Source organism: Pagrus major, chromosome 24 (assembly GCF_040436345.1).
Source record: "Pagrus major chromosome 24, Pma_NU_1.0".
Classification (NCBI taxonomy): Eukaryota; Metazoa; Chordata; class Actinopteri; order Spariformes; family Sparidae; genus Pagrus; species Pagrus major.
In genome coordinates, this window is record NC_133238.1 from 20,294,881 (window position 1) to 20,310,681 (window position 15,801).

The 15,801-nt window shown below is 41.7% G+C and overlaps 1 protein-coding gene across 1 annotated transcript; it reads left to right on the plus strand.

The window, feature by feature from the left end:
• The first annotated feature begins 1,416 nt into the window (after positions 1 to 1,416).
• Positions 1,417 to 15,220, plus strand: LOC141020456 (carboxy-terminal domain RNA polymerase II polypeptide A small phosphatase 1-like). The gene is made up of 7 exons (XM_073495544.1): positions 1,417 to 2,364; positions 10,294 to 10,442; positions 10,573 to 10,674; positions 11,141 to 11,197; positions 11,777 to 11,869; positions 11,978 to 12,163; positions 12,655 to 15,220. The coding sequence occupies exons 1-7, from the start codon at positions 2,292 to 2,294 to the stop codon at positions 12,781 to 12,783; spliced, it is 789 nt and encodes a 262-aa protein (XP_073351645.1). The 5' UTR covers positions 1,417 to 2,291; the 3' UTR covers positions 12,784 to 15,220.
• Positions 15,221 to 15,801: the final 581 nt, after the last annotated feature.

Sequence of the window (15,801 nt, forward strand, 5' to 3'; positions counted from 1 at the left end):
TCTCCATTGAACTCACAATTGATGAAAGCAAAAATTTGACTGCAACATTTGGACAGATTCTTACACACATGCAGACATTTCTACATGCACACATACAGCACAGCACATGCAGTCCTTGTAATAATAGAGCGTCTTGTGTATTGATCTCTCACAGTGTTCCTTTTTGTATGAATTTGGACGGTTGAAGATTTGTAAATGTACCAATTTGCGGTGTTTATATGTGGAAAAAAGTTGAACATGTTTTTATGAGATAGTATGTAATAAACTATTGATACAATTGGAGAAATTCCCTCGTCACTCTCTCTCTCTGGGACGCAGTTTTGGGCTGTGAAACGACACAAACAACGTTGTGTAATCTCCTCCCGTGTGTGCTGTTGGTGTTGCTGAGGATTCCCTGGAAAAGGATCCCTGATGGAGCCTGAAGCGCATTACGGGAGCCTCTTAACGCAACTGAAGCACTTCGTTCAGACTCTGAGTGTTTACTTACAGAACAATGGCAGTCAAACAAGGGCGGCGACCAATAAAAGCCTGAGCGCGTGAGTCTCCTAACGTACAGCTGTCACTGTTTTACACTCAATGTTTACAGTGCTGCCTTGTACAACATCAGGTGCGATGTTTTCCGATGCCATGTGCAAAGTTACCTAGTATCCTTGCATATTCTAGCTTTTCTATAGGGATGCACGATAAATATATCGGACCGATAAATTATCTGCCCGATAATGGAAAATTTACATTATCGGTTATCGGCAGATAATGTAATTATAGGTGATACATAGAACCGATAATACAAAGCCAACTTGCTTTCGCTGACTTAACAAGTGCAGCCTTTACACACAGTATGTGGCGGTATGCACCTTTAATATTGGTAAACACAGAGACGTTCATGACTTAGAGCTGCTGCACCTGTGTAGAGCAACGCAATGAAGACAAGAGCCACCTAGGAATACTTGCAATACAATAATCTTATTAGAGCTGGGAATAATAAATCATCCATCTTAGCCTTTTTACCCTCAGGGGTGCATAAACTACAGGTTATGAACTTATTTTTAAAATACAAAAATATTAAATTATTATCAGTATCAGCTGACAAAAATCCATACCATGCATCCCTACTTTTCTATTTTAGTTTTTATTGTAATTGACCTATTTTATCTTATTTTATTGTTTTTCTACTTGGCACTGACGCCGACGATTACTCCTTTTAACACTTTTCACTCAGCTCAGATTGTGTTAAATGCTTAGCAACAACTCAGGAGGGCTCTTCTATGCACTTGTCTTTACTTTAAAAACTATGATCCAGTTGTTTGTGTGATTTAACCTCACAGTGCTCGTGTATTTTGGAGGAGGACAAATAATAAAAATTAAAAAAAAGACGTACGCCACAGCCACAGACTGCACTTGTGCGACGCTCCCTGGCTGCAGGCAGTTTCAAGGGGACCCGCACTGGGCGTTTCTTTGCGGCTACTTTCACAGAAACTTTCGCTCTTTTTTTTTAAAAACAACTTTTCGCTAATTTAACCGACTCACAACAGCAGCACAAACACACGTAAACACAATCGTGCTGGTCATTCAGTTGGACACACGGTGTTTAGACGGTGTCACGGTTTAGTCCTGCGGTGTGTTGCAGAAGTAGCCGCTAGCTAAAGTTGGTGAGTTCGCTAAGCTAATTGTAGCCTGTAAATAAATGACGTCGGGTTTGTTTTTTTAAACATTTAAACGCATAGTGAAGCAAGTTATTAAACGTTTGCAGTGTGGATGAAGTAATACACGCCTTAAGATAATTTAAAAGCACAGCGTATTTGTTTAAAAGTAAGTCCGCCGCGGCTAGCTTAGCCTGCTAGCTAACTTTGGAGTAACTTTGTTGCAGGGCTACTTTTAAGGGACCGTCGTCAAAGGGCGAGACGCCAAGGGGAGGGAGCGCAGTACGCGGCCGTCCCCTTACTGCGCCACTTTAAGTGAAATGGGAAGCCTTGAAACCTCCATGTTTGTATCTTGAAATTGCGAGCGGAGTCGAGCACCATATTGAATCAAAGTTGCCATCTCCTTGACAAATGTTTTACAACTTTCAGACCTCGGACTTGAGCGGCTTTTCCGAGCGGAGGACGGCGACGTTGCGCGTAATGGAGGCGCAGTAAAAAAAAAAAAAGGGCCCGACTTTTTTGGTTTGCGATGTTTTCCGGGCTGCCTCAGCGTCGTTTCCCTTCATGTTAAAGTTTAACGCGGAGTGAGCGAAACAATCTCTGAAGTTTAAAGTGTGAGGTCAGCACTCTGGACCACCGGACCTGGATGTGATGGACAATCCGTCCTCAGTAATCACGCAGGTCAGCCGGGATGAAGAGGGGAGTAAAGCCGCGGCGGAGAGGGGTAAGTGGCGCTGAGTTGTTTTTTGGGGAGGGGGGGTGTTTGCGCTCATGTCACAAAAAAAAAAAAGTTTTGCAGCTGCGTGAGTTCACGACCCTCAACGCAGAACCCGCACGGTAATCTTTTACTTCACATCTTTACATTAAACCCTGCTGCAAACTTATATATATACATAATAACACTGTGAGGAGGGGAAGTGGTCTGGAAACAAGTGAAAGCACCAAAACTGTCACTGTTCTCGTGTCCTGCATGGATTATGGCTGCGGCCTGTGATGAAAGTAAAGGAAATGACGTACCAAAGCTTGATTAACAAGGCTGTAATACTTTAATAAGAGCTTAAAAATGTTTTAGAGCCACCACAAACTTTTAATCTGGTCATAAAACATGAAGGATTGCAGCATCATAGCTGTGTAAGATGTTTTTTAAAGGTGCAGTATGTAGGAATTTAGTTCAAAACATTCGAATATTAAAGGGGCGCTTTAACGGTGTTTGAAGCTAGAGAGGTGGCAGGGTCCGCCACATATAAACAAAGTAAAACAGCATGGGTTGTGCTTTAGTTTAGTTTGTTTAGGAATAAGTAATATCAGTCAATGAAGATGTTTCTCTTCCGATTAAAACTTCTTCCACAAAACTGTGAAGTGCACCTTTAAAATTATTATTTAAAGGTGCAGTATGTGAGAATTTAAGTCCAAAACATGAAAAACAATTAACTAAAATGATCAAACGAATGTGAAGAAACAACAGTTTTGACGTTTTGTCAACACGTATCGTGTAGAAGTGGTATCTACCGACGTTAGCATGCTAACAAGCTAACCAAGACCTGTCCTTTTTTCACAATACTACTCCGAGCTTGCAGTCCAGACGGCTAGCTGCACTGCTAACTGAGCTAAAAGTAGCTACAGTCAAGGTTGAATAAAAAGTACACAGCAGTTACTCTGCTGCCCCTATTCTTACATAATGCATCTTTTTTTAAATGTGTTTACTCGTGGCTTCAGTATGATAAATCAAATATCTACAGCTCAGATGACATTTTCACACTGTGATTGTAATAAATAACATTTTTTTTAAATCTCCTTATATCTCTTATTTTCCTGGCAGGACTTATCTCATCACAAAGCTCCTCTGTTTCCTCTCGTAACTTAATGAAAGGCCTGTGAAATCCTGATTTCCACCGTGTAACATTAACTCAATCAGCCCCCTCTGTTCACTTCACATGGATTTCTGTACACTGTACACAAACCAGCGAGATACCGCAGAGTGCAAATGCAGGTTACTGAATAATCAGGTGGCCTGTCGGTCATCATCCCTGAGAAACTGCTGCCGCCTCACATTTTTTATGTCTGGTGACACATGTAACGCAAACAACACATATTTAAGTCGTGGCTGGAGTTAAAGACATTATCAGGCATACTGTACACACAGATATACATGTGGTCGTGCTTAATTTGACATTAAAAGATAAGCAGAGATGTCGAGCAAGGCGGCCTTGTGGTAAATGTGTAGTAGTAGCCTAATCTATTACATAAGCTCGTCCCCACGCTTTGTGAACATATGAACTCAGTGTGACACACAGCTGCTGTCTCCAAACAGCTTGTTTACCCTGTGTGGCTCAAAGAGACTGTGACACGTAGGAAAGGATACATTGATGAAGTTTATAGCCGTGTCAAAACAAGTTTTAGTTTCAGTTTGACGACAGTTTCAGGTTGCAAAAAGCACCTAACGAAACCTTCTGCGACTGATAATGTACCTCAACGATGAACGTCGGCTCTGTGGTTCAGAGTCGATCGCTGTAAAAGTCTGCAGATGAACGTCTTGTCATGCGAGGCCATCTCTGATGATGGAGTAAGTGTTTCTCAACTTTGGGGTCAGGGCCGAACAAGGTGTTGCTTAACGTGCTGACAAAGTAGTTGTAGATCCCTTCGACTGATTATGGCGACGTGTTTGCATATTTTTATTTATAAATGAGCGCTGTTGGACACTGAATTATAGGGATGCAGCTAATGATTGTTTTAATTATTACTTTTTCAGAGCCCAAAGTGACGTCTTCAGATTGCATCTTACGTCCAGAACACAAAAACACCTCATTTACTGTCAGAAATGACAAAGAAAAGCAGCAAATCCTCACTTTTAAGAAGCTGAAACCAGCAAATGTTCGAGATTAATTTTTATTTTCATCGATTAATTGACTAATAGTTTCAGTTCTCCTGGAATCAAACATAATTTCTGTATAATCCTTACAGAACTACTGTCTCACTGCATTGCCAGATGATCATTTTGAACCTAAAAATGGGGTGAAAGGTAAGAGATGGTAGGAAACCCTCTTAATGCTGGTAGAAAAGGCTTCTTGCGCTCATACACTGGGCCAGAGTGCATGTGTTTTTTACAATCTATCATTTTTATTGTCAAGCATTTGTAGTAACAGTGTAGATGTGATGATAAAGGCTTCAGGAGTCAGATTTCTGGTTTAGGTAGCTTGTAAGTGGTTGACCTTAACAGATGGTTAAAGAAAAACTCCCCTTGTGTATGTTTATCAGACTATCTTGGTGTCACGGTCTCATTAAATGCAAAATGTTGTTTTGTCACCCAGTTTCTTGCTCATCTATAAAAAGGCAGCTCAGTCCTATTTGCAGTCAGGCCAATTCATCATTTGCCACTAATTACTGAGTGGTAGCTTCTGAAACGCTGCGTCCAACCGTGTGCTCATACTCATTTATCAGATCTTCAGTAAAATAGGCGGATATAGCATTTTATCAGACATCAGATCAAGTTCCTGAAACCCTTCAGGCCAGGTTCATCACTTTAACATCACTAACCAATCTAACAAGTTTCATACGTGTGCTTTTATTGGAGAGTTTCATTGTCACGTGAAAGTTTACAGCTGTTTCAAAGAATTCAATCCTTAAAAATAGTCGAATCCTCGTCACCGATTTAAAACAGTTAAGCATCGGACATACTTTAGGTTCCTGCGTTGATAAGATGGGTTGAGATCATAGAGGCCACAGATAAATGGCCAGATTTATAATGTGACTAAAGCTCAGCTGTCAAATAGGAAATCATCAGAAGTGGGAGTGGAAGCGTTTTACAGGAAACTGTCCGACACACAGGCCCTTAAAATGGATCCTGGGCTGATGGATCTGTCCGATAAGCATGTTATCATGAGCGTATGGAGTGTGAGTTATTCCACGCTGATGTCATGGGGTATTTGAATTATTCATTTTCTGTAAGTGATAGGACAGGAGATAACATGTTAAAGTCCGCATTTCTGCCTAATTCACAGGTGATGTTCAGGAAGCAAGGTTTGCTGCCAACAGGCATGATTACCGAAGGTTTGTGTTTGTTTGCTAGGCCGGCAACACACTGATTATACTTTGATCCAGCGGATTGTGGTTCTCACGCCTTGTGGTTGCTTGTGTATTTGTTGTTGAGCCCACACGAGCTTTTCATGCATTATTTTAAGTGTCGGTATCTCTGACTTTACACAGCAAAGACGCATCAGACGACTGTTCAATCTTTGTCTCAAACCAGATGTGTTGGAGGGTTGTTAAACACAGTGTTAGAACCACAACTTAAAATACTGCAAAATTAAATGCTACTTCTTCAGTAACAGGTGTCAGTCTGTCTTCAGTTGAAGGAGGTGAGAAGTGATTTGATTAGATATTACTCAGATATTAGGTGCTCTCGATCACAGAGGAAACGACCAGGGCAGAGCGTCAGCGCTTTTTTGGCGTTGTCAGCAACCCACCTAACGTGTCTTGTAAGACAGATGCTTCAAGCTACGCAAGATCAGTGTCAGACTTTATTGTTTTCTGTGTTGTATCACCTGAAAATCGTAACGCAAGCTCCAGTTTGAGCGTTGCAGCAAGCCGACGCTGTTGCACGAAACAAGAGAAAGCTGACCCCTTCGGTTTGGGGCCGCTTCTGCTCAAAACAACCGTGGCTTACCAGTTTTAAGGACTAACGTTTGTTAACTCCTACCGTGCATAAGAGCATATGTTGAGTATGTTCACTGGGGATGTGCATTTGTGCCAGCTGGGCCAGGTGTTGTCAGTAACGTTCACGCACTTGAGTAGACCATGTTTCCACGTAGAAAAGCCAAATATTGTCTGTTCCAGCTTCTAAAAAGGTGAGAATTTGCCCTCTTGACCGTAGTAAATTACATAAACAAATGAATAATTGATTAAAGATTCAGACATATCTCTCCTCAGACTTGTTTGTGAGCAAAACAAGGATGTCCAATGCTCCCGTCACCCTGTTTACAGTGCATATAATCTGCATCAGCCTCTATTTTAAGAACAACACAACTGCCCGAACATTGTTTGAGCTGCACAGGAATGAAATGCTTGGAAATTTCCCAGAGTACAAACCTTTTGGTCACATAAAAACCTTTATGGGGATGACACAGCACTGAGCCTGGGTCCTTTTTTGATGATTCAGGTTTAACAAGCAGTCGGGATATTTTCTGAGAAGCCTGCAGTATGTTCCACTCCAACTCCAACTCCTACGAGCCATCTTCATAATGCCTCCTATGAATTAATGCACGCTCTGTGTTTTGTGGTCAGTACGTCATTTCTCCTGCTGAAAGGCGTGTGATAGCATACATGAATATTGAAGATAAAGGAGACTTGAGGGAGCAAATAAGGACATGGGAGTGAACGCTGGAAATTAGAAGGACAGAAGGGAGTGGAAAAGGAAACAAAGGAGTGAAGAGCCTAGGTAGCAAGGACGTTAGGGAGTAAATAAATGCACGAAGGGGTGATAATCCCTTTAAATCTACATCTTTCCTCTTCTTTTTGCTTAAGGTCACAGCGTTGTTGGTTTGAGGCTGCATTATCTGGCACTAATTGGTATTACTTTAAAGAAAAATCCACAATAAAACGCCTGTTTGAATTCATAATCGCATTAAAAATTGAAGACAACAATCTGCCTTTTAAAACCCTGATTTGACATGAAATCGACTCGCCTGCCTCGCTAAAACACGGTGGCAAGTAGCTTCCTTCGCTGATACCCGTCTGTTTCCTCTTCCTGTTTTTTTGGCCCGAGCGCGGCAGCGAGGCCAGCGGAGGGTCAGCCGGGGTTTGAGTCCACAAATGCAGTAGGAGGGCACGGCGGAGAGGGAATGAAAGAGGCGTGAGAGATGCACAACAGAGGCCTGTGTGTTGGTAGCCCAGTCACGTCCGGACAGACAGAGAGAGGGAGGACGGGGCATAAAAGAGGCCAAAACAAAGTGTGACGCGGGACAGAGAAGTGAGGAGGAGGAGAGTTTTGTCTCAACGAACATTTGCGAGAGCAGAAATAATCAGTGACTGACACAGACTAAATCCTCAATCCTTAAACTGAGCCGAACAAAGCTTAAAACTTCTGATACAACCTTGAAAGTTCCTCCTCTAAGAAGTTATCTCGGTCAGCCAGTTAGCCTGCTGACCTTTTCAAGATGATGTCAGTAAGGTGATGTCACGAATGAACGAAACTCATATTTAGACAATACATCATTATTAGGTTGCTCATATTTTCCTGAAAAAGTTTTTTTCCATAAAGTGCAGTTCTGCTTTTCTGTGTAATATTTCATAATTTGGAATATCCAAGATGATGTAAGTAAAAAGAGACTTATTTAGCGTTTTGCACCAACAGAAGCTCCTCTCTCCCACAGAAAACACTGCTCCTGAAACGCCTCGTCAGAAGTCCCGCCTTTAATTCTGTGACTTTGTGACATCACGTTACCTCACCATGTCACACATTTGCATCGTTTAATGCCAAGCAGCCAGTTTTAACACAGCTGCTCTGTTGTTGTTAGAGGTGCTGGCTCAGGCGTGTGTGAGCTGACCAATCAGAGGAGACAGGGTATTCGGGAGGGGGGGCGGGCGCTTAAAGAGACGGGAGCTAAAACAGACATTATGAGAAAACTGATAAAAGAGAAAAGAATAATCCTTTTTAGTAGTTTTGTAAAGAAAAATGCCACAATGTTGTTGCTTCCAGCTTCTTAAATGTGAGGGTTTGATGCTTTTCTTTGTCATACAGGATAGTAAACTGGATAAATTTGGAATAAACAAAAAAATGTGAAGGTAGGAGCGCTTCTTGCACTCAAATTGAGTTTGTTAGACGCCCTATTTGGATAGGGATACGTGCTGACTGAAAAAACTCCAAGACGTGGTCACGTTTGACCGTAAAACAAACGTTTTTGGACGTCAAGCCTGAGTCAAATCTTGACTCCCTGACAAAGGCTTGTTTCAGAGAAACAAAGTGTGGTCTGACAAAGCAAGACATCTAGAGATCATCCTTTTTGCAAAACTACGAATCAAGAAAATATTCGTCAGATTAATTGATTGTGAAAATATTCATTAGTTGCAGCCCTAGTTTATAAGTTCCCACATCCAGTATATGATTAAATCAATTGAAGATATGAAGCAGCACAATAAACAATGTAAGAGCTGAAGCTTTCTACCTGTTGATCTGCGCAGATAAACACTTCCTCCTCTGTCATACCACTGCGGTTACAGAGATGAGGGTGTGAGACTTAAACCCTCATTCACCATTCGCCAAGTTAGTCTGGTTCATCATCTGTTGGGCAGCTGTACATTTTTGTTATGCTGAACTTTAGCAACTTGCTTTGGATTAAGAAGTTGAGTAGAGTCATTTGCTGCTTGACGTACGCAGGTTATACTGAACATAAGTGAAAGTGTGTTACCGTTTGAGCAGTTTGCTTGCACATTATTGACTTCAAGTGTCATCAGTGTCCGTCTATTTATGTAGAATCGTGTTGTTTTCTATCGCAGTTAATGGCCAACTTCTATTTTATTGTACACTGATATTTAAAATACCTCATATTCATTACCTTCTACAATTAGTAATGTTGTTTATCATGGTTGTATTATATGCAATTAAGACTATTAAGGACATGTTCATGTACAAACAGTAATGGAGGATGCAAAATCAAATGGATTAAAACACACAAAAGCCAGAGACGTTATACTAAACCAGCATTTCTAAAAGGTCATGTGGCATCTGCCCTCTTCTGATTGGCACACTGCATTCCACAATATACTCATGATGTGCTTATGATGTCTTTATCATGCCTGCTTACAGTAGCAACTTTTGGTGTCGAAGTGCTGAATGGTTATTGGTGGTAGTCGAAGCTATTTGCTGCTGACATCAGAGAGGCCGTTACGCAACAGCTCCTGGCAGCGACAACGTGCGTCTCCAGGAGGGTTTGTGCACATGACCAAAGTATGAGGAAAGCTGCTGGATGTGGTTTTGTTTTTTTCACAGTGTTCACACATTCACTGACATGATGCAGTGTGTAAGTGATTAGTCAGGGTCGTAATGTGCAAGGATTGTAGCTAAAAGGCAGTTGCTACAGCTTAATGCTTTATTTTAAAGGGTTTGCAGCACATTTTTAAAGGTGCAATACGTAAGAATTGGCCACCTGTCAAATTCATGTTATAAAAATAGGGGGCGGCATATCACCAGAGTAACGGCTAACTGCTGCTAACTAGAGCTTTCATTAGTTAGTTAGCTCAGTTAGCCGTGAATTTAGCGGTTTGGAGCTCGGGCACCAGGGGAGTATTGTTGTTCACACAGCTAACACAGGAGCTGTGGACGGGCCAAGGAAAGCTGGTCAGCGTGTTAACTTCAGTAGATATCTCCAAAACACAATATGTAGACATAATAATGTCAAAACTGTTACGTCTTCACAATCTGTTGATCATTTTGGTTCATTTTTTAACGTTTTCAGCTAAAATTCGTCCATATCGCCCATTCTTAACAATGAAACGATTAGTCGATTGTCAGAAAATGATTTGGATGGTAGTTTCAGTCATTTTACAAGCAAAAATGCCAAACATCCACCATGGATTTGCTGTTTCTTTGTCATATATGAAAGTCAGTGTTTTTTTAAATCAGCTTGGTGACCTCCTAATCCTCCATCTTCCTCTCCAGGTTCTTCGCCCTCTCTGTCCTCCAAGAAGCCCAGGAGCAGAGGCCTCCTGTCCAGCCTCTTCTGCTGCCTCTGTCGGGAGCAGCCCGATCCTCCACCGGTAAACAACAACGCCCCTCTGCTGGTGGAGGAGAACGGAACCGTCTCCAAGGTGTGTTTACCGTCGTCTCGCCTCTTGCATTTTTGTCCTGTTTTGGCAGCAGTGAAAAGATCCGATCTGTGTTGGAGACAGATTTCTCTACTTTGTCATCCTTCAAATATTCGTTTTGTGGCATTTTTAGATCCAGGTGAAGCCTCTGCTGCCTCCAGTGAAGTCAAAAGACTCTGGAAAGATCTGTGTGGTTATAGATCTGGATGAGACGTTAGTTCACAGCTCCTTTAAGGTAAGAATTCATCACAAGCAGCTATGTGCAAGTGTGTCCTTTTTAATTTTCTCGATGATGCAAGGACTTAACAGCTCATAGTTGTCCCCTGTGATCACATTACATCATGTCATAGTTATGTTTAATAGTAAAAACACTCTATAAGGTCCACATTTTCCCCCATCTGGTTGTTGTTGGCTCAGACGGTGACATTTCTGTCATCGCTGGCAAATGCCAAACCCAAACTAGCTGGTTCTTAAACCCAAATAAACACCGCCGCTCCTCCACTGCAGACTGTTTGTCTCTACCTGCATCTGTCCTACAATAATACCAGTCATATTTTATATAATAAGGCCTGCAGTGTCTCAGTTCCTAGAAGTAAACTTTCTTGTGACTTGATGTTGTTGCTGAGTCATGCCTGTAGTAGAAAAACATGAATATTCTTGTCTTCTTGTTTGTTAAAGCAACTTTTTTGTCCCTCCGACAGCCTGTGAACAACGCAGATTTCATCATTCCTGTGGAAATAGATGGAACGGTACACCAGGTAATAATGGTAGCATCACTCAATAACCTCAGCAAACATGTTCATCCTGTAACTTGTCATCTAACCGGACACTGCCTCGTCATCCCTTAAGCTCCCAAGTTTAAATTGCTGAGTGCAGTAGGTGCCGTTTAAGGGATTTAAAGATGGCTGCTTGCTCAGAGATGGAAGATGCACTGTGGGTCTGGGCCTGATTCAAGTAATCCAGGATAGGTTTGTTCAGACAAGCACAGCCTATTCCGGATGACTTGGTTCAGGAACGCTGCCCTTAACCGCCGGCGCTGCTGAAAGAAGAAAAAATGGAGGGGGAACGAGGACACAAGTCGAGGATTTAACTTCTGCAGCTGTCTCTATATTTAGTTTCCAATGCAAGAATGCCTGTAATGCTTTGACTCGTATGTAAAACCTGTCTACTGCATCCATAATACAGCACGGTACACCCTCAGTGATTTGCACAGATAATATCTAACACCAAAAGAAAGCGTCATAGCTCTTCAGGCAGTAACGGTTTGTAGAAACATGTTTTATTTTGAAATGCACGCCGTAAAGGAACCTGGTGTTAAGAATTCCTGTGCGCTCCAGGTGTATGTCCTGAAGCGGCCCCACGTGGACGAGTTCCTGAAGAGGATGGGGGAGCTGTTTGAGTGCGTCCTGTTCACTGCCAGTTTAGCCAAGGTAAGAAACTACTGCACTGCATGACATTTAATTTTTGTTTTGTAGCAGTTGCACAAGTAACACTAATTTAACTGTAATGAAACTTTAAAAGGAGTATGTTTGTCTCAGTATGCAGACCCCGTCTCCGACCTCCTGGACAAGTGGGGCGCTTTCCGCTGCCGCCTGTTCCGGGAGTCCTGCGTCTTCCACCGAGGTAACTACGTCAAGGACCTGAGCCGCCTGGGTCGCGACCTGAACAAGGTCATCATCGTGGACAACTCCCCTGCCTCCTACGTCTTCCACCCTGACAACGCGGTGAGTGTCCTCGGACCAAAGCACCTGAGTCATGACGGTGACAGTGATGTCTTTGGGTGGAGTTATTCACCTGCCTAAAAAAAAAAAAGGTCCCTGACATGAACAAGCTGTAAAACAGAAAAATGCATCAATACTTTTGTGCTTTAGTCTCAAAGAGAACTAACCAGGGGTGTGACGATTCTGAAACTGAGTCTGAAACCGCGATACAAACGTCCTGTCACCAACCCACTGCTGCGTCACATCTTTTTACTTCCCCTTTTTAGCCACTGACTTGTCAGAAAACTTTAACTCACCACTGTTTACTATCAATTGTGTCCCCAAAAGGACTCAAAAATAAATGTTTCCCACAAACCAGCTTCCTTCTGGCCCCTAAATCTTGATTTTACTTAATGACAGCCTTGTAGATGATCCACAAATCCTCCGCAGTGACAGACCGCAAAGGATAAACAGTTTCCTCGTCGTGGTTGCTAATACTCTGCGTTTCCCTCCAGGTGCCTGTGGCCTCGTGGTTCGACGACATGTCCGACACCGAGCTGCTGGACCTCATCCCCTTCTTCGAGAGGCTGAGCAAAGTGGACAACGTCTACTCGGTCCTCAAGCACCAAGGGACCGCCAGCTAACAGCGTTCGACTTCTCATCTCAGCTCTGAACAAAACCGACGTACAACAATGGAAAAAAAATGCACACACCAGCGAGGCTCCGGCACCAGCACCAGCTTTTCACTGCCCAACAGAACACAGACTGCTCCACGGCTGCCAGAGCCTTCACCTTCCCAGTATCTTGAGTGACTTTGATGCCGTCGTCACTGCCACCTTCTGGTCAAACAGAAAAACTGCCTGAAACATGCCTTGTAACTTTCTCCCTATCAGCCTGCAATGAACCAGCTGATGTGAGCGAACGGATGGACAGTCTTGCGGTTAACACAGCAGATGTCTGTAACCACGAATCCTCTGGACACAGACTGGGTACTGGAAATAGACTTTCTCTCGTGGAATTAGCCGTCTGATCCTGCAGAAGATGCAGGAATGGAGTGGAAAGGAATTTTTGGAAACTTGATCAGTCTTGTCATCGAAAGAACAGATGGTGTATACGTACTGTAGATCATTATCTTTGCCACGCACCCCGATCTCGTCAGTTATCACACTATTAGTCTGCAGTCGAAAGCGCGTGATCCTCGGGTGTCATTTTAGTCTTTTTAGAGCGATGTGATCAGGTATTTTTTTGAGTAATCACGACAGTGTTATGGATGAATCGGATAAAAAAAAAAAAGCTTATTCTGTAAACCTGAGTGGGGTTGTAATGTCAGATTTAATCAGGAGTTGTTAAATTCGCTAATAAGAAAATGATTGGACAGCACTTTACAAGTATAGTCTATGATGTATAGTACAGTGTTTCCTTCAGTGCAGTGGAGGAGTTGATTTTAGCTTAAGCTTAAAAAACAATTAAAAAAGGAGGAGTGTCGATGTGAACCATTTAAAACAATTTGACTTTTTTCAAGTGGAGTTTGGTCTGTATCAAAAACAATTGAAACAGATGTTGACCGTGGTATTTCTTCCTAAAAACCTGACACTAATATGAACATCGAAGAGCAGCTGCTATGTATATCGGACAAGGATTTCCCAGTTTTAAAGATCGATGGACAGCCGTAATGCAGATGTCACGAACAGTCCAGAGACTAGAGGACCATGATCGGGAGTCTGATCGGATCAGCTCCTTGTTTTAAAAAGCCACAAAACTTGAATCTCAAACAGCTTTTACAGACTGTATTTGAATAAAAGTTACAGTTTGGCCTGTCAAGTTTGGTTTTCATAAGCTTCAGAGTTTTCTTTTTCTTTTTTTTTTTTTTTTCCCGGAAGCGGTACACATGGGCTGGAAACAATTTCAGGACTTTGTAATAAAATGTGTGTCGAGGAGGGGAGGATTTGTGACGTTGTTGTGCCTTTTTGAAACAAAAAGTGGTTTAATTCAGGCCAGATTTAAAGGAGAAATCCACCCAACTAATGACCCCGCTGTTGGTGATTTATCTTGCACCTCTGGGTCCTTCCTGTTGTTCGAGGGGATGGTTTGGACGTGACGTAATGTTGAGATAATTCCAGTGCAGCTAGGATGGAGAGACGATGTCAGGGTTTGTGTTTTAAGTAGTAAGTGTATCAAAAAAATGATACGTAGCTGTGTGAAACGCTTTGAGGGTGGAATTGTCCTTTAAGATCTTATCGACCACATTGCTTTTTTTTAGCTCTACGTGTTAGCGACCCGAACCTCCTCGGTCTGGTCTGTTTTAAGGAGGACGTGGCTCTCCTCATACGCGTTGACAATAACCACGTGTTGACACTGATGAATGAAATGGCGGATTTGACGAAGAGCCTCCGCGGCAGGCTTGTGATGTGACTTTACCGAGACGGACGGGGCACCATATTAAGAGTTATTATTTTCTATGTTTAACAAATTATCATTGTCAATCAAATTAGCCTGTTTCTTTTCTCGATAATTACTGATTCTCTTGAGTGGTCCTCCGATACAATATTTGTGGTTCTGTGCAAAACCTGGTCGTTACCTCGTATATTAATACATAATATATGGATCAGAAACACCAGCAAGTGACTAAAATGATAGCATCTTACTGTTGTAGGCACATAACGGGGTAATTATTTTTGATTTTTTGTTTCACATAAGCCATCATTACATGTCTCGATTTAGGTTCATTACTGATAACTGTTGGTTTTGTTGAAATTTCATTGGCGAACAGGAGTATTTATAGGAACTTTCAGTCATTTGATTACATATAAAACAAGTGTTGTGTCACTACCGGGGGCCCATTCACTGATACTGTACTTCTCACACATTCAGTAGATTTGTATATTTTGTTTTGCACGGTAATAAAGCAAACAAATGTTCATTAATATATGGAATATTCATGTTACTGTACTCATGATTGAATAGATGTAACCTAATTTTTTTTTTTTTTTTGACCTGTTTTATCATACCAAATTATATATGGACTCTATGTAATAATGCCATTTTCTCCCATAAATGCTAAATGAAAGATGGTCCAAATGCTGTGTTGTTGAGCGTTTCTTCTTTCTAGATACATAACTTTAAGTTAGTAGTGGATTAATTTAATTTAGCACAAGTTTTTAAAAGCTTTTTAATGCTATATTTTCCCAATATCTGAATATTACGATATGTTATGCGTTACAGCATCAAAACTCATGTATATATATTTAAATATGGTTTTCAGTCAACTGGAGGCAGCATGAGAAAGTAAAAGTTAAACTACTTTTTATTGAAGCTATAATATTTTTCATTTATCCGGTAACCTGCTAGCAAACAGCTGCCTTGCTAGTTTACACAACCAGCATACTTCATTGGGAGTCGTGTTTTGTCCACCTAATGAATGTAAGTACAATAGTTGCTCTCATTTTAGCTGTTTTTGTCTTTACTAATCACCTAAGGGAAATAAAGTTATCTCGAAGCTACTAAATTAAATAAAGTTAGCTAGTCGCCTGTATTATGCTAATTGCAGAGGCTAGCGGCTAGTTAGCTAGGTGAGTTACAGTGTAAGCGGTTTATTTTTATCAGGAAAAAGCATAGAAAATGTAAGAAAAGTGTGGTTTAAAACTGTTGTGCTAATATGAATA